The sequence below is a fragment of the Hippocampus guttulatus genome, chromosome 6 (genome assembly GCF_054856545.1).
Source record: "Hippocampus guttulatus isolate MCC_2025c chromosome 6, RoL_Hgut_1.0, whole genome shotgun sequence".
Classification (NCBI taxonomy): domain Eukaryota; kingdom Metazoa; phylum Chordata; class Actinopteri; order Syngnathiformes; family Syngnathidae; genus Hippocampus; species Hippocampus guttulatus.
This window is the reverse complement of record NC_141266.1, coordinates 16,455,987-16,479,085: the sequence shown is the minus strand read 5'-3', so window position 1 is coordinate 16,479,085 and position 23,099 is coordinate 16,455,987. Positions and strand designations below refer to the sequence as shown.

General features: G+C 43.5%; 3 protein-coding genes across 4 annotated transcripts in view; 2 read left to right on the top strand and 1 right to left on the bottom strand.

The window, feature by feature from the left end:
• Nucleotides 1–52: 52 nt before the first annotated feature.
• On the top strand, nucleotides 53–2,989 carry rbm12ba (RNA binding motif protein 12Ba). The gene is made up of 2 exons (XM_086113979.1): nucleotides 53–149; nucleotides 229–2,989. Exon 2 carries the CDS (start codon nucleotides 266–268, stop codon nucleotides 2,204–2,206), a length of 1,941 nt encoding a protein of 646 aa, XP_085970105.1. The 5' UTR covers nucleotides 53–149; nucleotides 229–265; the 3' UTR covers nucleotides 2,207–2,989.
• LOC147203769 (uncharacterized) lies at nucleotides 2,550–11,530 on the bottom strand. 2 transcript variants are annotated; one of them, XM_086113980.1, is made up of 13 exons: nucleotides 11,491–11,530; nucleotides 11,053–11,157; nucleotides 10,710–10,820; nucleotides 9,591–9,624; nucleotides 6,773–6,850; nucleotides 6,546–6,685; nucleotides 5,836–5,961; nucleotides 5,666–5,711; nucleotides 5,511–5,576; nucleotides 5,001–5,440; nucleotides 4,800–4,907; nucleotides 3,007–3,109; nucleotides 2,550–2,776 (listed from the first exon to the last, which is right to left on the bottom strand). In XM_086113980.1, exons 3-13 carry the CDS (start codon nucleotides 10,794–10,796, stop codon nucleotides 2,733–2,735), a joined length of 1,272 nt encoding a protein of 423 aa, XP_085970106.1. In that variant the 5' UTR covers nucleotides 10,797–10,820; nucleotides 11,053–11,157; nucleotides 11,491–11,530; the 3' UTR covers nucleotides 2,550–2,732. The 2 variants fall into 2 exon arrangements, with proteins under 2 accessions (XP_085970106.1, XP_085970107.1); XM_086113981.1 differs by lacking the exons at nucleotides 9,591–9,624; nucleotides 11,491–11,530.
• A 22-nt stretch (nucleotides 11,531–11,552) lies between these two features.
• Nucleotides 11,553–23,099, top strand: part of tex10 (testis expressed 10) — an 11,960-nt gene continuing 413 nt past the window's right edge. The window contains exons 1-15 of the mRNA XM_086113974.1: nucleotides 11,553–11,732; nucleotides 11,923–12,138; nucleotides 12,298–12,485; nucleotides 12,552–12,878; nucleotides 13,755–13,967; nucleotides 14,208–14,460; nucleotides 14,558–14,670; nucleotides 15,177–15,424; nucleotides 15,558–15,693; nucleotides 16,266–16,435; nucleotides 17,204–17,381; nucleotides 19,098–19,320; nucleotides 20,895–20,975; nucleotides 22,205–22,404; nucleotides 22,491–22,698. Coding sequence (XP_085970100.1) covers nucleotides 11,947–12,138; nucleotides 12,298–12,485; nucleotides 12,552–12,878; nucleotides 13,755–13,967; nucleotides 14,208–14,460; nucleotides 14,558–14,670; nucleotides 15,177–15,424; nucleotides 15,558–15,693; nucleotides 16,266–16,435; nucleotides 17,204–17,381; nucleotides 19,098–19,320; nucleotides 20,895–20,975; nucleotides 22,205–22,404; nucleotides 22,491–22,698 — 2,730 coding nt within the window. The 5' untranslated portion in view covers nucleotides 11,553–11,732; nucleotides 11,923–11,946. The remainder of the gene's footprint in view (nucleotides 11,733–11,922; nucleotides 12,139–12,297; nucleotides 12,486–12,551; nucleotides 12,879–13,754; nucleotides 13,968–14,207; nucleotides 14,461–14,557; nucleotides 14,671–15,176; nucleotides 15,425–15,557; nucleotides 15,694–16,265; nucleotides 16,436–17,203; nucleotides 17,382–19,097; nucleotides 19,321–20,894; nucleotides 20,976–22,204; nucleotides 22,405–22,490; nucleotides 22,699–23,099) is intronic.

The following is a 23,099-nucleotide window of genomic DNA, read 5'->3' as shown; positions in this document are numbered from 1 at the left end:
CTCAACCAATCGCCCTGCACCAAGGGAAAGGCGCTCAAACTCGCTAGCTGGGTGGGATTGCGTGTGTAGGCGGAGGCATACAGTACACCCATAAGCGGTCCTACTCGTCGGTCCGCGCACTCCTTGCACAACTTCGAAAAGAACCGATGGTCAGTATTTTTTCAGGCTAAATGAGTTGTTAGCCTCCCCCACTCCTTGTGTTTATGACCCAGGCCTTTTGTCTTTCAGAAAGCAGCCTTCTTCAGAGGAAGCGACACATTAAAAAATGGCCCACGTTGTGAAGTTAAAGGGATTGGACGTGAACGCGAGCGCCGCGGACATCCGGGACTTTTTCCCCCGTTTGCACATCCCCGTGCACGGCGTCTGGATCTGGATCCTGGGAGGACCAAACCACGAGGCCTTCATTGCCTTCAAGTCTCAAAAAGAGGCACGACGTGCCGTTTGCCACAGTGGACGTACCCTGAAAGGCTCCAAGGTGATTATACGCTTGAGTTGTGTTGCAGAACTGGAAAAAAAACTGCAATACTATGAGAAGAAGAAGAAAAAACACTCCCATCGTGTATCTCAGCCATGTGTAGAAGAAAGGTCCGAGGAGCCGCAAGTTGTTCACCCACCGACTTCCCCACCTCGTGATCCGAGAATTGCATCAGCTTACTCTCCCACAATTTTACCACCAACCGTGCAAAATGGAGATTTGCAGACTTTCGACAAGCCACGTGATTGCAAAATATACTCAAATATTATTCCTACGGGGGGTCTACAGAACTTTGAAAAACCATGTGATCCCAGGATAGCTCCCATTGTTAATGGGTGTTCACAGATACATGACAGGCAATGTGATCCCAGAACAATTCCTGTTCCAAGTGGGTGCCCACAGGTGTGTGAGGAGTTACACGAGCACAAAATTTCATCACAGATTGTTCCCAGTGATTTTCTACAGATGTCCGACAAGTCGAAATCTCCCCCAAAATACAAACCTGTTGTTCCCAGTCAAGGTCCGTTGACATGTGGCGAGCCACTTAATTGTACCACTTTCTCTCCTCCTGGTGATTGCGTTCAGAACGCTGATCACCCAGAGACATCAGACCCTTTACACAAGGCGTTTCTCCTGGGGGTTCGTACAGCTCTGGAAAGTTTCCAGTCCTACCCAAGTGAGCAACGGGAGGTTTTGCCGGAACATTTACATGCAATTATGCCAGAGACACAGACGTCAGGACCAGGTTACGTGAGGCTGTTTGGACTGCCAGCCTCGACCACAAAAGAGGATATTAGTTTGTTCTTCAAAGGGCTGAAGGTCACGGAAGTCGTAGTCAACATGAAGTTGGAACACCGTCACGTGTGCCTTGTCAAGTTCGACGATAAGCAAGACTCGATTCGTGCGGAGCAGTTCAACAACCAATACATGGGCCCAATTTGTGTGGAAGTACGTAAAGCCACAGAGAAGATGTGGAAACTAGGGTTGGAAGAGTGTGAAAGCGGTTGCCATAATGACGCAAGGAACTCTTTGAGAGACACAGCAAACCGGAAACAGAAGTTCAGGTTGGAGGAAAACCATAATTCTTTCAAAAAAGCCAGACTGTTTCCTGTGTGTAAAGAGTACATTGTCAAGGTCTGCAATCTCCCTCTGTTGACAACGAAGACTGAATTAAGGCAAGTGTTTGACTGTCATGAAATGGAAAAATCCAATATACAACATCTACTTGACAAGAACGGCGACAGAACAGATACAGCCTTTCTAATTTTTCACCGCATGACGGACTGCGAACATGCAATGAGTCGTGATGGCTGGCTCCTTGGCTCGGACCACATCCAAGTGTCGATAATTAACAGAGATGAAATGATGGACATGAAAAGGAAAAATGACTGGCCTCTGAACCTTTCGAAGAGGAAATCCCGCGTGAGAAGTGAGATGCCGGAAAAGAACCTGGGTGCCGACGCAAACACATGCTTGTTAGTTCAAAACATGCCCGAATATATGAAGGAAAGCCTGATACTTAAGCTCTCACAAAAATATAACATCACAACAGACGATATAATTACTTTAAATGATGGCAAAGCTTCTTGCACGGCCATGGTGCAGTTTAAATCCTTCAAACTTGTTTCCATGGCCCATAAACTCACCCAAGACTTATTGGGAGAAAACGCCATTATAAAGCGTATAACTGCGAATCAAATGAATATCTTTGCGAATGAGGGCCTGCGTTAAAGGCGCGGCTTTGGAACCAAAGGCTGAAACGTTTTTATATGGTAGAATATAGTGGAGGGGGAAAATGTTATTGCCATAACCATTACCCCCCCCCCCCCAGTCACAGATTCTTAGAATTATCACAAGCACCCCCACAACCTTTTTTTATACCCCTGGTCCCAATATCAGATTTTGGGCAGGCCTTGGAAAAACATCCATTTCATCAAAGGAAAAAAAAAGACTGTCTTCAAGAAACTACATTTTTCTCCTGTATGGTTGCTGACATTTCCAGTTTGGTTCTTGTCGTTACAACCACTTACTTGGGAAACTTGTATATTCTCTTTTTGCAAGAAGAGAACTGGAAATACGTCATTTGTTTATTGTAGAAATTGAATATTTTGTTAGATTAGCATCAGAAAATCCTGTCAACGTGTGTTTTTTTTTTTTTTTAACAAAGCAAAAACAGAAAAATACAAAGAATGTATCTACAGTTACTCATACATTCACAGCTAATGGACACACTGAAGAAACATCTTGAGGTGTCACATCATTTCAGGAATCTGCGGGGACCGTCCATGAACAGAGACTGACCTGTAGAAAAAAAAGATTGAATTAAAACCACATGGAAGGATAAGCCGTGTTATTCTGGACCTACAAAATTCAAAATGTGGAAAACTACAAGTTATACATGGACGTTAGTAACGATCTGATGCTGAATATACTGTAAACGTAAACAGCACAAGGTCTAACACCCAACATGCATCTTTTCTATTGAATTTGAATAAAGCCTGGTGGAAAGGTGAACTTGACTGGTAGTGTACCTTTAGGTAAAGCTCGAGAGTACCTATCACTACTCCATGGCAGACTGGAAGAGGGCGATGACAAGAAGTTCAAGTTCATTGAAAAGCTATTCTTGCTGGGACCCTGCGCAGAAGAGACGTGCTCAAGATTAAAACATGGTCAGCCTCCGCATGAATTGCCTAACAGAGAGGAAAAAACAAGCGCTGACAATATGAGAGGTTGAGGCAGTCATCTCAAAGTAGATCGTGGAGACTTTGAATTGGGTCACTCATGTCTACGCACTCATGGAGTCGAGTTGTCGTCCGTCGGTGTAATTGTCACTAACCCAAGTACCGACGACCCTCGCTGTTGAAAATGAATCCAATTCCGTCGTCGCATGATGTTGAGGAAATTAGCCTTGCGATGAGTACTGTTGGTACCAGTCTCATCTGAACCTCTGTTTAAACTCTTAAAACAAGTGTGTAGTTTGTATCTTCTTCTCCCTTTTAACAGCCCCCTAGTGTGTTCTTTTGCGTCTCCCCACCTCGGGAGAATCCCCGGAGGCCGTCACGTTCCCTCAAGGAGGAATTATCTCAAGATTTATGCACGACAGGAGAGCTCTGGACTTTCCAGCCCTGGACTTCTCATGCCAAGATCGAATTGCAATAACCTTCCTTTGTCTTTGATTTTTTACATAAGAGGCAGGACTGCCCCCCTCTCATTAACATCATCCCAAATATAAACGTGAGTCTCTATTTTTCCTTTGAGAGTTTCAGATTTCATTAGGAAGCAGACGCCCAAATCAATTCGGATTGTGTTGTGATGAACTGCAGAAAAGACGACCTGGTGTTGGGTCTTCATTCCACCTTTTAGAGAAATAAAATAACATGTCCAATGAGGGCCATTAGGATATTCAACAAATCCCCCCTCCACACATGATAGCGAGTTTTGCCGACAGTCTCTCGTGTGACACAAGTGTCATTGCATGGAGCTGTGTTGCTGCTCTGAAAAATTATGGGTAACTTCTCTTTTTGGTGGGTTCAAGGTTGTACCGAGGCATTTTTCCAAAACATTTTAGGATTCAAACTTTTCATTGAAGTACTTCCATTTCATCTCTCTCACTTCGGAAAACCAAATTTGTACCACATTTTCCGCACTAAAATTCGCACCTAAAAGCCTTCAATTTTCTTAAAGGCTCACAGCGCGCCTTAAAATCTGATGCACCTTGTGTATGGTCATTACGGTAACATGTCAACCCCAAAATGGCTCCTTGCTAGAGACATCAGAATCATCTTAATTGGCCGAGTATGTAGAACACACAAGGAATTTGTCTCCGGTAGTACATGCTGCACTAGTATCATCATAAACATGATAATGAGACAACGCAGAGTTCAAACTTAAGGCGATCGGTTTCGCAGTTGAACACGGAAATATAGCAGCGGCAAGAGTTCAACGTTCTAACTTGCTGTTGGTTAAGTGAACTGTGTCGCTGCTTTATTCAATACGTTTTACTGACATCTGATTGTCGCTATATAAATCAGGGTGTGGTGCAGTGTTCTGTTGGCATTTCCTTGAGCATCTCGTGGATGCATTGTAAATTGCGTCTTATGCGGTGCGTCCAATATATGAAAAAAAAAAAAAATAGGCCGTTCATTGAAGGTGCGCCTCATTACCCAGTGCACCTTTTAGTGTGGAAAATTCGGTAAGCAAAAAAAATAATAATAATTTGAAGATGTCTATCGTATCCGAAGGAATGTCCTGCACGTATATATAACCAACAACTCCAGTGTCCTTTGTTTAACTTCTATGGATTTTCACGGGTGAAGCTCCTTACTTCTGGCGCTATTTTGTTCAGTCTGTACTCCATCAGCTGCTCTGTTAGTTTCTGTGTCACCTTCAGAACCAACTGTGCATCGCTCTCGTTCTCTATCTGGAAGGTCTCCTTTAAAAAAACAAAAAAAACCACATTCAGCATCATTATGTACGCAACTGCAAAGAAGGAAATGGAATGATTGCCATGAAATGAAGCACCTACCAGATAATGAAGCAGTTCATTTGAATCACAGCCACTGTCTGGTGGTGCGTCCATGTGTCTTGGCCTATCAAGTGGTTTCTTTACCGGTCTGTCCATTAAACTGGGAGGCAGCTTAAACTGTGGGCCTTTGTACTGGTCAGGAAACCTTCGCCTAGTATTAAAACGATCACGCCCATTCATTTGGTTAAAATCATCTCCAGGCCCATGCGGATACGGCCTTGGACTCATATCGGGGTCTGGGAAACGTTGCTTGGGTGAAAAGCGCCCAATGTTGGATGGCTCATATTCATCCGGACTGGAGTCTGGGAAACATGGCTCAGGTGAAAACCGTTCAAAATCGGATGGCTCATATTCGTCCTCATATTCATCCGGAAATTCGTCGTAAGAATCTTCATTAGGGGGAAACTCCTCATGAAACAACTGGTCATTGAATATTGGACCTAAGGAAACCAGAATAATGTTTAATCAGATGAAACAACAGTAAGGTGCTCAATAACAAATATAACCCACCAAATGGTGGTCCATTTGGCCCCATGCTGTCTTCTGGTGTGGGCAATGGCTTAGGTTCAGCAGAACCTGGGAACAGACAAAAGGTACCCAAGTGGCCCCAAAGATCCCAAACAGGTCCTATTTTACACAGAGAACTTCATAGTAGAATAACTTACGGAGTCCTTTGAAAGCAGGTACATTGTAGGGCTCCTTCATGACCACCTAAAGCATCACCCAAACAAAGAAGAAAACATAATCCAGAATAAAACTCGTGGCTTGCATATTAAATTCGTGTGGATCTTGTCAAATTGAAATGATTTAAATAGTGGTTGAACTCAAAACTGACCTTGACTTGTCCTCTCCCCACTTTTTGTGCCAATTCAGCGGCAGAATCCTTAACCATCTTCCTCACAGCAGCATCTTTGAGGAGTTCTTCCTTTTCCCAAGGGACTTTGTCAGGATGGATCTTTTTCTGTATACAATACAGAGGTGTTTGGTGATACAATTTTTAAAAGATTTACTTCAATCGCACAAACAAAAAAACCAAACAAACCCAATTTGAAGGAAATGATATACAGTGGTACCCCTATTTATGAACGTCTCTTCATATGAAATTTTCAAGTTACGAAACGCCTCAACAGGAAAATATTGCCTCTTGTTACAAAAGAAATTTCAAGATTAATACAGTAAGGGCTGCAATGCGAATGTCATCACTGCTACATTGTAAATTCTTCTCCTGCCGCCGCTACTATACTGTCAGAATGGCGGCGTAAACAAATGCACACGGGGATCAATCATTTGACGTTCAAAGTGGTATATGCTGAAGTCAAGTTTGACAGGTAACACTCAAGGTTACCGTTGTCTTAAATATATGACTGACTTAAGTCAATGGGTAAATTCACGCAAGCGGAAAAGCAAGCAGTTTCACATCTTTCTCTCTTGCACATATTGAACAGGAAGCGCCACAGGGCGCAGGCCTCTATTTCAGGAAATACAGTCAGATTTCACTGGTTTTAATCATGCAAATAGTATCTTTAACTAAGCCAAACGACTCACCATGTAGGTGAAATTGTGTTGTGCGCTTTTCACATGAGCGACCATATCGTGCTGCAGGCGGGTCACCTTGCAAAGCCTGCACTCATAATGTGGCGGGACAGTTTTACTGGGGCTGCGGTACTCCCACACATACTTAAGACCTGAAAACATACATTTGTTGAGAACGCTGAGTGTTTTAATCTCACAGTCACGGTATAAGGATGACCATCTTTTTTTTTTTTGCTTACCGAGCAAGCTATTTGGGATGCCGTCCAACACTTTGCTCAATGATGGCACAGTCTGGAAAGATGTTCCTTTGACATAAACTGGTGGAAAAAAAAACAGCAATATTAGAGTTGCTAAACTATCACACACGCTTGATAAGCGCAAATTGGGAACAATACTTTGTGTTTTACTATATGCCCAACTTTAGTTGGAGGTGAGGAGTTTGCAAAACAATGTTTCCTATCAGAGGGACGGGAAATTAGGGCTGGGTACTGAGCATTTTTTAAAAAACCCAGCCGAAAGGAGTTAAGCACTTGTTAACAAATCCATACAAAAGAGGAAGTGCAGTAATGTTCAAAAATAACACCCACAGAAAAAACATACATGAAGAAGGATGAAAACAGTTTTGCAGTTCCAGGGGATGTCAGTGTGTCATAACTAAATCATGTTCTGCCTAGATTAACAGAACATGACCATTCAGAATGCAAACAGCGGAACCCTTGTCGGAGTCCGAGGTAAGAACCGGGTGTAGGTGCTGAGTTTGCAATACAAGAGAAATAGATAAGATTGCCCCTGGGTGGCTAAATCTCGACATGCCAGAGGAACCTCAGCAGAGATACGAAAATTAGGGATGTTCAGACCGATCAGGGTTTTAAGATGCCGATCATCCACGAGTGTGATCGGCCGATACTGATCGGATGGATTCGGTGCAAAATGTTCAATTAGAACCACAACAAAAGATTTCTGTTAAATTATCAATTCATCTGTTGATTTTTTTTTGGGGGGGGGGGGTCAAAAACAGGACATTGCTTCAAATTGACAGTTCAGAAAATGCAAAAACAAATTCAGTTTGTATTTTGGTCTGTAACATGTCAGAAAATCGGGGAAATGTGTATCATTATTTTCCCTAAAGGAAAAGCAGATGGTTGCAAATGGCCTATATGGATTAAACACTATTGACATTGAGCCTTGTGTTCCAATTTGAATGCAACCAAATTACCGATACCAAATGAAATGAAATTACTCCAAATAATATCTAACATCACAGAGCAAATCAGTATGTAATTTCATTTGGGTTCAAAGGGGCAGCATGTTTCTGCTCCCAATCCTGATGGAGTATGAAATTACTACTTCAACTATTAATTTCATTAAGTATAACAAAACCATTCCAGAAGAAAAATAATAAGAGTGTTTCATTTACTGTCTTCAGTTGTTCAGGCAGACGGATTCCGTTCCTGCAAGTTCACCTCTCGTCTTCTTTTTTTCTTTCCCACTTTAATTTCACTTTTCGGAGGTCATTTGGTCAGTCATAAAACGTGAAATGTAGAACGAACGGCTACTAGAGTGATTAATCAACCATTAAAGCCCTTGATCGCGTTCACGATCACACACTTTCCACGAATATCAGCCACCGATCAATTGGAGCATGCGCGGCAAACACCAATGAGATCCCACTAAATCATGACTGCGCACAGGTATTTCGATTTACGGTGGGTGTTTTGAGATTGTTTGCTCAGATGCAAGTGCTTAATGACGTCAAGTTTGAATGGGACAGGGTACAACCGATCTGTCCCTTTACGATGCAGGTGCATTGGCAAATAGCCAAGACCTTTACGGATCAGATTTTTATCCACATTAGGAAGCAGTCCGATTACAATGTTAAGATATCCAATTGCATTACTTTTTGTTCACTTTACACTGCCATGACAGTCATCCTTGCAACTAACTGTGCCACTTGAGGGGGTTGGGAAGTTTGGTCGAGAACAGAGACGTTCGAAAACCGAGGTTTGACTGTATTCCCGAGCGGAATTTTGTTCTCAGCAACATCTCTGGAAAGACGCCTTCCACGCACGGACCTGCAGTGTAGTGGAATAAATTATATGGCGCGCCTGCAATTGTGAACATCCATCTTAGACAAACAACAATTGAACTGGTAGTTAGAAAACTACATCACAGAGGTCGAAGGCGCAAAATAACTTTCATATAGCCTAAACCAAAATTTAATTGCGTAATTTCTCCACAGACCCTTAAAGGTGGAGCTTATCGACATTGCACTTATTAAAAATTCAGCCCCAAGGCCAGTTTAGGACTGGGGCTCGGTACCCATCACCAATCATGACACAACCAACATGCAGGTGCCGTGTCAGCTCTGAAACTCCTTCCGAAGGTGAAAAATTGCAGGGGCGACTTTGGGTGTCCCCTCATTCCGTGCCAACGCCGTTCATAATGAACAGACACACAGAAAGCAGGTGGAAAATACAGGGGTCTGCGGCCACTTTGACAGGTGACTGTTGCCCCATGTTGTTAAGACTTCTGATGCACATTTAATTGGCAGCCTAATGAGCAGCGGTCAGTCAGGCCGCGGTCCTGCTTGAGGTCAAAACCCATGCGACCACTATTCTCCTGGTTGAGAGTCAAGTGTGCCACCCAGCAGGCTAAAAACCAAGGCTGCTAACACAGTGGATGGTGCTACTCTCAAAGGTCTTCCAAGAGTGAGGTTTGACGAACGTAATTTTTGCACAGGACGAGCAGCCATCTATTAACTCACATTTATTAAGACGGTGATTAATTCTAAGTGATTTTTTTTTTAAATATCCATACCTGGTATGCACAATGCTTACAGGTTGGCAGGCGACTGTTAAGAGGTGAATTTGTAATACTTTTTGTTTATAATGTTGGTCTCCCTTGAACAATAGCACTAAATGGCACACAACAGGCCCAATAGCTGAGAGTTTCAGATAGTGGTGGACAGGCCACCACCCATGATCTGAAGTAGAGACAACAAGGTCTCAAGCTTCAATTCTCTCATCCCAGGCAATGTACCATGTATGGAAGACTTACCTATGTCAGCAGAGTGCTGCGGGCGGTACGTACCCTGTCAAGAGGAGGGAATAAGTCCACAGGAAGGAGAGAGACACATAGAGGAATTAGTGACATAGTGACACTTAGCGGTGTACTGAATTTCGCGCTACACAATGTACACCATGTCTCACGACGACCCTGCATCAGCAGTGTCATGGGTACACGTGTAAAAAATAGCCACCAGTCAATGTGAATTCTCATCAAGAGAGAATGTGCATTTGGTGTCAGGCAAACACAAATATTACCTGAATGAGTATTAAGGCCACTGGCCACATGTCAACAGGCCAAGACCTCAATCCCATTCCCAAAAAGCAGGTTGAGGGAGGAAAAATGAAAAACAATTGGACAGAAATCTCCCCCACTTCAGCTTGTATGGATGTACCCATCAATTTTCTATAGTGCTTGTCCTCATTTGGGTGACCGATCCCAACTGACTTTAAGGAGAGGCTGGGTGCACCCAAGGACTGGTCTGAAGTCAATTACTGTACTGGGTACATAAAAAAAATGCTGGCACTGAAACAACATATAAACGCCACACAGGAGGTTGGGTCTGAATCAAAGATTCAAACCCGAGGCAGACACCTCAACCGCCAGGCAAAAGTGTCTCCTTGTTTGGGATTCCTTATATCTGTGGAAATTCCAAACACTACCTCGTTGTGACAAGGCAAAGAAATAAGGTGTTTTTAAATTTAAAACTAGGATTACATATTTGGAATTGTATACAATGTAAGAGCACCAACTACTCCTATACTGACTCTATTTTAGCATGAGAGTGAATGTATGATCTAAGAGCAATCGTGAATTTTGATTCGATTGGAGTGGAAAATGGGAAAGTGATGTTTCAGACATCCAGGGCAAAGTGTCCGCTGTTCATCCGGTATGTTGTAATGATTTCAACAGGCAGCCTCGGTTTGTGCCAAAGCCGTCGTTAACTGCATGGATGCCCCAGGCTCACTGAAAGGGCATTAAGATCCCGGGTGGTGCATATTCTCGTTCCCTTTCTCACAACTGTGACTGACGTTCACAGTCAAGTGAGGGGCAGTGGACGAACAGACAAAAACATACATTCCGACCGCGACATTGTCACGGAATACTTACCATGCCGTATTTGTTTGCGTTCCATAGCGACCCCCTGTTCAGAGGTTTTTTTTGCGTAAACTGGAAGCCTGGAGGTTTGAAATCCATTTCCTCGGTTTCCTCACTGAGTGACTTAAACCATAGAAAAATCAAGTCAGAATGGCGCAGCCATTTTAGGATCACAACATGCAGTACAGCCGATACAGTCCAGTTTATTCGTCGTTCTCATTATATTCCGTGTAGCTTCGTTTCGGGCCTAGTCAAACCATTTGAGAGGACCACTTACACGTTTTGATAAAACAAGACAAATTGGCTCCCTAAGTCACAAAATATCGGTAAAACCTCACAGGTTGATATAATTTACCTGAGATGTTTGCAATAAAAGCTCCTATAACTCGATCCAAATAAGCGTAGCGGACACGGTGGAGGGAGGCGGCCAAGAACTGTCTGTGTGAGACGATCAATGTGCCTGTTTAAAAAACGCGCACACGTTGTTTACAAAATCCGTAATACGACCTCGAACATAAAACATAGACGGGCAGTATCAATAATTAAGGATATATTTTTAATGCATCCACGAGTCAAAAGAAATATAATTTAAAGAAAATTAATTCATTTGTCCACGGCGTTTACGGGGACGACTATACAGTGTGTTGGTATTATCTACCGGGATACACCGATAGGCTTTCATTCATATTTTAGGTAAAATATATCTTCGTCATTTTTTGAAATAAAAATTCGATTTGTATGTGCACCAAAACATGTTTTGCATCCATTTTATCCAAGGAAATTGGTGACGAACCTTTTATACCCTCTGCTTCCCCGCCGTTGTTCTTTCGAGAAAAAAAGGGGTGGCGGCGGCGGCGACCTATAAAACAAGCGTACATTTGGCTCAACTGAAAGACGGACACGACTCAGAATCCAAAATATTAACGCACACAGACATAATAAATATTTTCTAGAATTTTTCCTCACCTTCAGATATCGACGATCCTGCACCGGAGTGTAAAATTGCAGCAGGCATAATCAAGGTTTTTAGCTGGGGTAGGTTACAAAATGAACACTGGCAATGATGCCCATGCAGTTAGCTAGCTACTGCTTATGCTAGTGTAGAAATGAGGGCTACAAACTGAGAAAGTGAAGATCTCATTTTGATAGCTAATTCACACTGTGTTTCGTATTCTGCGGTGTACCGTTACATTCATTTATTCACGTCTTCTGCATTTGCCTTTAGATCCAGTAAAACTTTTGTTTCGAGATGGCAAAACTGAAATCCAAGAAAAAGAAGAGACAAGATGACTTCCAAAAAGTGAAATTAAAAGTGGGAAAGAAGAAGCCAAGAGCAGACAACGCCACCAATACAAACTTTCGCACAAAGGGAATATATCTGCCTGAACAACTGAAGACAGACACCAGTGGCCCGACCACAAACAGGCAGCTTGGCATCAATGTAAGTGTTTTACATCAATGGTTCTAAAACGTTTTGGACCCGCCGCCCCCAGTCACGACTCACGAACCAATGTCCAATATCACTTTTTCAGATGTAAACAAACAGCAGGGAATCATTGGTTTGACAGTGTTTTGTGTGCATTTATCTCCCCTTTCCCAGGACCTGTTGTCTCAGCTCCACCATTACAATGCCAATGTCAAGCACGGTGCCTTGTTGGGCTTGAGGGAGCTATTGTTGGTGAATCCCTCTCTGTTAGAACAGCATTTGTCACGTTTGCTGTCCGAGGTAGCTGCAGTGTTCACAGACAAGGATGCCAATGTTCGGGTGGCAGCTACACGTGTGCTCAGGTTAGAGAAAACTTAAATATAGTACCATTCACCCCAGTCGCAACTAATGGCTTGAACTTATTACAGGTATATTGCCCAGTCTGTGCCCGCGGAGCGAGTGGCTCCATTTTTCCCCCTCCTCAGTGCCCACCTGTGTTGCGCTATGACTCACATTGAGTTGAGCATCCAAGAAGATGCCATGAAAGTCCTGGATGTGCTGTTGGAGTACTACCCAGCCCTGCTTGCTGCACGGCCTGCCGTGCTCCTCACCAACTTCCTGGAGTTAATCTCTCACAGACAGAGCAATGGAGGAACTAAAAAGGAACAGGAAGCCAAGGGACGCACTTGGGCTCTCTCCGTCAACCCCAACAGGACTGTTACCAGCCAGCAGTGGCGCCTCTCGGTGCTCCTTAGGTACGCCTCAGTGACTGATTACACATTCATTAAACTGAAAAAACAAAAACAAACCCAAATGCATCACATTTATGTGTTTTGAGGCGTTTTTGCACAAATGGCCTATTTCGTTTAAATGTTGTTCACTATATATATGTGTTGGTGAGCACTTCTCTTTTGCCAAATAAACCATCCACCTCACAGGTCTTGCTTATCAAGATGCTAGTTACACAGCATTTGTGACTTAAAACTACATATCCATTGAAGACACTTGGCATCAACGTGATGGCCTCTCCAGTACATCAGGAAGGTGTTTGCAGACTGATACTGTCACCTAGTGGCCAAAAATACTGCACATGTTGTATGTCTGGCAGCAGGCAGCCTAATAAGTAATTAATGCTCAATATGGCTAATGATGAGTTAGGGAAAAAAATAATTAATGTTCAACACAATTGGTTGTTAAGTAGAAAAAAATACACATTTTCTTTCACTGCACTATATTTGTGGCCTTATATGGTTTAAGTTAGCATCTGCAGGGTGAAATTAATTTGCGTATGTAATAGATGATTTAGTAATTGTATTGCTGGTATCCTACTGTGAAACTAGGCCTCTTCTATTGTGGTTATTCCATTTTGCCAATGCTGTAAACCTTATTTTGTGGCATCCCACAAAACAAACTGAACTGAAGTCTCTCAAGATTTGCTGCAATCTCACTTAATGTCAACATAACTGTTCAAGCTAAAAAATATTTTAGCCCGTTTTAATTTGATGTTGATACATATTTTTCGAGAAAAAAATGTGGTTGAACTCCAATTCCAATAGCAATTTGGGAATATTCAGTTTTGGAGTCTCCTGCGTTAACTACCTTGGCAGTTAATCATGCAACTTGTGTTTTAGACTTGGGCGCTTCCTACAGGCAGTAGTCGAGGAAAGACCTGTGGAGGATGGTGATATGTCGGCCCCATCTGAGGGAGCGTTTGGTTCAAGTGGTGAGAGCAGGATTACGCCTGTGAATGCCGTCTGGGAAGAGCTCATATACAGCAAGATCGGAGTTCAGGTGTATGAGCATTCTGGGAGCAAACCAAGCCCGCATTCCACATTCAAACTAAGGTATGATTGCATTGCTGTTAAAATAGTTTTTCCTGACCAGCACTGTCGAAAATGGATGGATGGATGTTCATTTGGATAGGTATGGTTAGTTACTTTCTCATTGAAATGTGACATTCTTCCTCATCAGCTTTTCTGTGAGACTTCTGACGGAAGGTTTTGGATTAATATTTTTATCAATGATATCTCAACAATCTTTGATATCACATTATTGTTGTTATTTATTTATTTTTATTTTTATAGACCAAATTCAGATCATCCAGGTGAAACATGTGAAGGTTTCGACTCGGCGGAGGCTGTCCAGAGCTTTGCATCGACTCTGGTGCCACTTTTGCTTGAAGTGTGGGTGGAGGCCAACACCAGTGACTCTCCTTGGAGTCACTCTGACGGCGGTCACCTGTTGAGCCCGGACGCCATGTCCGTCATGTTCCAGGTTCTGTCTATTTTGAAGCTGCTTCGAAAACTGGCACCGCGGAAGGAGCATGAAGATGCGCTGGTGAGATCAGGAAAGCGCAAATAAGCACCTTGGAATGATGAAAAGCTTATGAGGATTTTTTTTGAAGAAGATTGATTGCTTTTTTTCTTTCTTTTAGGATGCATGGTTCCGCAAGGAATACTTAGGAGAGTTCAAGCAGCACTTTATGAAAAATTTTCCGTACAGCCTTCATGACGCACCCAAACATAAAAAGAAAGTTAATACCAAGAGGTACGTGTTTTATTTAGTTGACTTTTTTCTTCTACTTCTAATAATACCCCATTACTGAGTGTTATGCAGAACCTTCTTTTTGTATATTAAGTACTGTATTTGAAAATTCCCAAAAATCTAAGCAGTACTTGAATAAAAATAACAAAACAAATAAATATTTGCAGTGACTGCCCGAAGTCTTTTTGAAGCAAAACAGTGGAATAATTTTCAATGACCAAATCAGTGATGTATTGTTAGCCCAACTGCAAAACAGTCAATGCAAAATAAGACTTATTTCTTCTTCTTCACAAGTTGCCGAATGTGAAGCTTAAAAGACAGCGTATCGTCATTTAGAAAACGTAAATATTTGTAAGATGAGACGGCTATCAAATATTTTGGTGTGCGGTCATCCTCCCTCCTGAGAATCCTATTAAATGATCGAGTATTTGTGAAAAAAAAATTGTTACATAAAGCCTATTTCAAATATGTTATCATGTCTTCGCATCACTTCACGGTCTTTCCTGCAGGGCTAAGCAGACCGCAGCTCTCCCCGACGCTCACGTCGATCCGCTGGCGCTGAACATCACACTTTGCCAGGTGATGGTGTCACTGAGCCAGAGGCAGGGAGTCGGCCGCGAGGCGGACGGAGACTGGCTGACGCCCCTGAGGACTTTTGTGCGAGACACGCTCGGCGGCGAAGTGAAGCTCAGCTATCGGCAACTGCACATGCTGCTCGGGACTGTGTGGAAGATGGTGCTCACGCAAAAAAGCAAAAGTGAGCTTTGGATGAATTTTGTCACAGCCTGGCATACACGGTGTGCTCCTAATGATGGGTCTTTTTGACCAATTATAGATAAACCAACGACTGATCAAATGAAATTTTAGAAAATATTCATGTTGTGTTGCAGCAGTGACAGAAGACCTGCTGGCAGCAATGTACTCGTACTATCAGCAGAGGCACCTGACACTACAGACCAGGTCTCTTCTGCTGTCTTTCTACAGCAAGATCTACCTGCAGGAGCAGGGACAGTCACATATTACAAGGTAAGTGCAAAGCAGCGCTCTGCAAAGTGGATTCCAAAAATTGGTTCGTCTTTATAAAAGGGATTTGACATTCTTTGGTCAAAATACACAAGTGATAAGCTTAATAGACATTTGGAACACTGATGGCAATCACACTTGGTTTTTTATTTTATTTTTTTTTGAGGGTGGTTATGCCGATAAATCTTTGCTTTTGTTTCCCCCGCCTTTAATATTCAGAGTATGGTTTTCGTTGCCAAGGCAACAGTTGGCGGAACTAGGGGAGCAGCTTAAAAGGGAGGCCGCTTAAGTACAAAGTCAAAGCTGTATTTTCACTCGTCAAGTCAGCACTTCTTCCCAAACCCGCCGAGTTAAATTGAGTCAATTTGCAGATCCGTGTGAGTGCGGCATGCTGCAGATACATCGGCAAACACACAGACCCTTCTGGCACTGTCAACAACCTAGCAGAGTTTTTACTGATTGTCAGAAGCTCAAATTGATAGAAAATGGATCGATAGATTTTAAATTACCATGTCCCATGTCATCAAATATAATAAGAAGTATAAACCCTTGTTGTGTCTCTCACCCTTTTAAAGGAGTAAAGTGCTCAGTCGCTGGCTGGCCTTTCTTCCCGTGCAGTTGTCCCAGCTGGGCCACCGTAACCCCGCTCTGTCCGCGCTGCTCATCCAATCCATCCAGGCTGCCGCTTCCCGAGGCAACAAAGACCTGCTCAGCAGTCTACAGATGCATGCCTGCAAGCTTTACGGTACACGCACCAAATCTATCCATTCATTTTTCTATAGCCCTCATTAGGTTTGTGGATAGCGCTGTCCTATATGATTTAATACAGATATATACTGTACAGAAACAAGCATTAACACTCATATTCACTTGGAGACGTGTGAGGAAGTTGGTGGACCCAGAGAGAAAAACCCACGTAAGCACGGGGAAAGCATGCAAACCCTACACAGGAAGTCTGGAGTCAAGATTGTAACCCAGAATCTTAGGACCAATCGTTTGCACACTCTTTAAAATTCTCCTGCATTTGCAACTAATGATCCAAACCAAACCAAACTCCTGACTGGTTACACAAGAATCTTGGCAAAAGCAAGATTATTGACTCTTGAGTTGATCTCGCAGGCACCATGACGCTGACGCTCCCGCGCAGAATTCAAGACGTGCCGCGAGCGCCAAAGATCAGGAACGGTCAGATTGTGTGACAAGGAAGCAGCAATAGGAGGAAGAGGAGTCGAGGGGGCGGCCAAGAGTTCTGATAGGAACATCACAACGGTTCTTTTGTCCGCGGGCTTCTGACATCAGCATGTGCGTCAGCGAAAGACAGACCTCATCAGCGCACACAGACACAAACGCATTATCTGAGTGTCTACGCCTTAGAGACTCGGGCTTTCGTCGCCACAAACTAGTTTTGGGTTTTCCTGGCATCGTAACAATTTTCCTTACAGTGTCGCGCATGATGCCATCGATTGTAAGCATGACGCCCGCTCGTGTGTGTGTGCGCACGCATCCCCCAAAGATCCGCAGGAAGGTGCTGTGGTTCTTCTGCCGTCAGAGTGCCAGCAACGAATGGTGCAGCTGCTCTACTTCCTTCCCAAGATGTCTCGCGCTCTCCTGGCCAATCTGAGCTTCTGCTGCAGCACCGGACGAATCTCTGCTGGCCTTGCCGCCTCTCTCATTCGTATTATACACTTGAGGTGAGCTTGAAATCTATACGGTGCATCGCCCGTGACCGAGGTTCCATCTGAGCTGCAGGCGTGCGCAATTGCGCACTGCTCTCGCACCCTCTTAAAGCACAGCAAATGCATCCAGCACATTGAAAAAAAAATTTTTTTTTAATCCAACATGAGCCGTATTGGCAGTTTCATAATCACCTCATACAGAGAAATTGAAACGCATATTCGGCAAATGTGGTTTAAAACGTGTCAAAAAAGAGGAGAAATGGTGAAGGTGAAGGGGCCTTTCAGACTTTGGGAAGGCACCGTGTCATGTAATCATTGTCACATGGTTGCTCACATGAAGACTGCCACTAGGTTCATTTATCTCGTCTCGGGTCCTATGCAGCTTCCGTACTGTGATAATAATAATAATAATACATTTTATTTATAAGCGCCTTTCAAGACACCCAAGGACACTTTACAATCAGACAAAAACAATAAAACACAGTATGGGTTGAGCAGCGGCAGCCAGACGCGCCAGCGTTCACTCAACCCTGAAAGTCGGAAGATACCACAAGGGAGGGAGAGGGGGGAGAAAAAAAACACTCTCAAACTGTCCTCATTTTGAGGATAGTTTGAGTTTGGCAAAAAAACTCCTGCACAAGCATATGACAATTACAACAGGTCACAAGACATGATAATAATGTTTATGTACCTTACTAATATCACAGTAGCCCTGAGGGGGACTTTGTTTGTCTTGTGACTAGTTTTGCTTCTTACCATGGTGACAATTAACTCATTCACTCCCAAAGACGTTTTTAAACGTCTTTTCAGACTTGGTCCAGAATTGGCTGGTACTGAATGAGTTAACTGTAGCGTATGCTAACTTATGTTACTTGTAAAAGATGAAGATAACATTTTGGGGGTGGGGGTTGTTTTTGACGATGTTCCAGTCCTACGGTGGTAATCGTGGTCTCTAACTAACCTGCCTTCATGAAGTAGTGAAGTTATAACTACAGGAAAGAGTACTCAAGTGCTGTACGGACCAGATGAGTTTGCAACCTGAAGTTGCAAATTGCTTCCCTCAGATGGCAGTAGCGCACCATCCCACTGCCACAATCGGCCCCCGCCTTCTGCATCCGTCTAATTCCTGGTGTCAATGGGTCAGGTTTAACGGATTTCCAGAAGCGATGCCCAAATGGAGACACAAAGAATGTCATTTTTTGGGAGGCTGGAATGTGGTGACCAGCGCCTTCCGCATGGGCCTCTCGGCCTTTCCACAACAAAATGTTGTGCTCCGTGTCTTTCGCCTGATATCCCCCCATCTTCGCTTGGGGGCACGGTCTGATTTCATAAGATGACTGTGAACACTTTGTTCCCCAAGTTTCAAAATTAAGCAGAATGTGATAAACTCGTAAATCTAGTTGGTTACGTTTGCTCCAGTCGTCTTGTTTTGCATCTGTCCTCATTTCGGGTCGCGGGAGGGCGGTAGTTGACTTTAGGCAATGAGGCGGGCTACACACTTGACTGGTGCTAGACAATTGCCGAGCACATCTAGACAAACAACTTTTACACTCATATCCAAACGCGTGTTTGAAGAGGGCCTTGGAAAAAAAAGATTGCATATGAACCCGCCATGCAGTTATATTAGTTTAAAAATTGCTCAGCCTTACTTGCCAGTCACAGCGAAAAATCGGCTGAACAATGGCTCTTGTCACTTGTATCTCAAGGCACTGCTGTAATCTTGTTTTCCAGGTCATCTCTGAGTGGATGGTCAGTCGGGAGCCAGGAAGCGGCGCTACAGGACGTGGACTACATCAGCTTCCTGTTCTCCACCCTGACGGGCTTCTCATGCGAGCAGCTGGCCTCCCTGCAGGAGGCCGGCGACACCAGAGCGCCGCTCCCCTCGCCTCTGTCGCCCCTGAGGCTTCACCGCACCCCGCTGGACCACTTCACGCACCACTGGGACGTCGTGGAGGTACGGCGCGCAATACGATTGCCCTCTTATCGTAACCATTACATGTAGAATTGAACTTCAGAGCAAACATTGTTTGGTCAAATTGAAAAACATATTCTGGACAGACGTAGGCCCACCCTCAAGAGTCGCGCACGGAGGCTCAGAGCAAGAAGTTTTATCTCGACGCACAGGTTGGAGATGCGTAGTTATCGGCCACCCTGGATATGTGCTCGCACTAATGAGAGCCGGTGGCGTGATGGGAATGTGACATTTCCGCACTAAAATTACAGTTAACGTAGCCATGCCCCGGGGCAGGTGTGTGTGTGTGTGTGTGAGAGCAACTAGGGGGTGGAACGCCTTCTAATCACTAATTCAGCGCCTCAATTAAGGCCTCAGATCCTGCCTCTCTCATTTGCCTGTCTAAGTCAATCACAGCCAAGTGGAGGTACAGAGGAGGGACGGGTGCGCGTCGGAGGGACAGCACGAAGGGATGGACGGTTCAGCGCTGGCGCGGCTGATGGCGCGGACTCGTTTCCAATGACGTGGGGGGGGGGGGGGGTGCAGCGCTATGACAAATGCTGCCGTACTCGCTCGCTCGTGCAGGTGGTGAAATGAGAAATTGGATTATTAGGTTGGAAGAAAATGAGAAAAAAAAAGCTGATAAAGTGTTCTGGTTCCAGCACAAAAAAAAAAGTTTTACTTCCTTCGTTTATTCTAAATAGAAATATCCTAGTGGACTGGTGCATCCATTAGAATTTGTAGGTTGGAGAAAAAGTTCATTGATTTAATTAGTTGAATTGCATTGATAATATGCAGATTCATGAAACCCCATGAAAATATTTTTCAGACGTCCAATTTTATAAATAGTTCTTTGTCCTATCAAACTTCTCACGATGGTAGGTTTTGTTTTTTTGGTACAATTATTGTATATTCGCTTTTGGACGCTTATGTCATCAACTGTGTAATTGAAACGCAAGTTGACAATGATTCAGATGAGATAAAGGAGTAATCTAAAATAAAATAAAGCATTTTAAATAAAATGACTATAGAAATAAATACCATAATAAATGATAGATTCATTTGTGGCTCTTGGTCTATCCTTCTATAATTAATGCATTTTAAAAGATGACTAATTTTCACAGTGGCCATGTGATAAGAAGTCAAACTTGAAAAATTCCCCGTTGTATAACGGTCAAAGTAGACCATTTTGGGTACTTTTTGGCACATTTATTTTGGACCATGAATCGTGTTATACAGCTGAAAGCGTTAATGATAACCAGTGAGAACGGTCCGCTCCTTTTTCGGGAATGAGTCACATGTTTGGAAGTCACAATGAAATGTTTTCAAGAAAATCTGTGTTTTGACTGTATTCTTGTAATTTAATGTTCCCGTCGTTGAAAATAAATTGCTTTTCTTCAAAAAAACACACAAAAAAAACCATTTCTATGTGACCCTAAACATTTAAAGTGTGGTGTATGTTTTCCCATTGGATAATCTATTTAATGACTCTAAAAGGTGTGATGGAACAGATTGGGGGGGGGGGGGTGTTGTGCTAAGTATGCATTCACATTGATGTCAATGTTATTCTTTTTCAGGAGGTGTGCCAGCGTCTGGAAACTCTGGGTTCAAATGCTCAGTGCTTTGAAATTTTACAAAATGGCATCTTTGAATACATGGTGAGGAACAAAACAAGTCTGTGTTGATTTCCACTATGAGGGTTAAAGCCACACACACACACACACACACACATACCGAGCAATGCCACTGGACGCTGCTGAGCAATTCAGGTGCGCAAGCAGTGTGATGGGTTCCACAAACAGTTTATGCGATTAATCCTCTATTCAGCTCTGGGCAAAAAAAAAAAAAAAAATCAATCAAAAGACCATTGCAAAAATATCATTTTGTTTGATTATGTTGACATTTGAGTAAGGTCAACAGTCATTTTACTCTCGTAAATGACTGACAACAAAAATTGCAAATAGAAATACGGTGGCGCCTTGAGATACAAGTTTAATTTGTTCCATGATTATATTTGAACCTCAAAACAAAATGCCATTAATCGGTTTGAGTCATAAACAACAACAACATGTTTGTTAAATAAGAAAAATAGCACTCAAGTTGTACTTGACTAAAAACAAATAGCATATATAGCAGGAATAGGGACCGGGCCGGCTTACTAATAGTGAAAAATGAAATGTGTGTGCGGGCAGGAGGAGGGGTGTGTGTGTGTGTGTGTGTGGGGGGGGGGTCCAATGAAAATGTGAATCTGCAGGTGCAGAACCGCAAGTATTAGGGGTCCGCTGTATTGACATAATTAAATAGAGTGTAAAAAAACCTGAACAGTTTTTGCCACATGTATTTGCCTCATTTCAATGGTATTGTACCGCTCCTTCTGATGTGTGTGCCTTGATCACTTGGGGGCAGGACGACTGTGCTGCTCTGTGTTCATATATCTGTCTCTTAAAGGCAAACACTATGACACCAGCGCTATTTGTTAGCCCATCTATGGCATTTCCCATTACATTGTAGCATTGAATTAGTAGACATTCAGGTCAAGTTATGTGGTTGTTTTAAATCCTCAACGTGTAATTCTCTTTGTTTTATGTTTCACAGTTTTCATGCGTCTTGGTCTTTTCACACCATTTCTCACGGTGCCGTTTTGTTTAACTCCCGATGCAAACATTGAAGCTGCTCAGCTTTGTTTGATAGTTAGCGACTTTGCATCTTCTTCCTGATCGCAATCCAGGTATTTTTTTCAAAGCAGTTTACACCTGGAGATTGTGATGGCCATGACAAGGTCTTGATCTGGTAGTCCTTTACCTAAACCTTACATTTTCCCGCTTGGGAACATTTTACTGACAACTTGCCGTCCCTTCTCTGTTAAATTGCATTGTGTGTGTTTCAGACCAAGCTGAGAGTGGTGCCTGACAGCATGGCGGCCGGCCTCCTCAAAGCCGTTTCCAGGCTAATGGACCTGTCCCTCTTGCCCATTGAGCCCGTGTTACGCTTGTTGTCCCGCTGCTGCCTCAGCCTTCTGACCCTACTTGTCACTCAGCAGCAGCAGCAGCAGCAACAACAACAGCAGCAGCAAGACCAGCACAAATGGTCCTGCGCCTCACAAGCCTATCATTCGCCGTCTTCATGCGATGCAAACAAAGCACGCCCTTAACACGTTTGTGTCTGAATCACAGGGAGGCCATTTGGGGTGTGTGCGTGGCGTCGCTGAGCACCGTGCCCCGCCTGCTGAGGATGGTTCTGCAGCTGCGTGTGGCGGATCTGAGCCAGGAGGAGCTGCCCCAGCTGGGACAGATTTTGTATATGCTGATGCAGCACACGCCGCTGCATAACCAGCTCATAGCCAACACCAGTCTGCTGCAAGAGCTCATCCAGCATCTCACGGTAAAAACATGCGTGACCGCGATGGGAGGTCAGAAACTTTAGAAATGGTACCTGTGTGACTCGACGGTCTTAACTCATTCACTCCCAAAGACGTTTTTAAACGTCTTTTCAGACTTGGCCCAGAATTAGCTGGTACTGAATGAGTTAAGTGGTTCCAATTAGATATATGTGCAAGGGTGGAGAGAGAGATAGGAAGATGCTTACCACAGAAACCAAGAAAACAAACAAATAGGTAAACACGTGAATAGTGAAGAGGTGAGGATTCACCGTACTGGCTTTGTGGAGGTGGGGTGGGAAAAGGGGAACCTGAATCCATCCTCCCAATTTGAACCCTTTTTAATAGTAGTTTATAGTTGTGTGTTTTTCCATGCACAAGTTTGACACATCCATGCTGTGTGTTG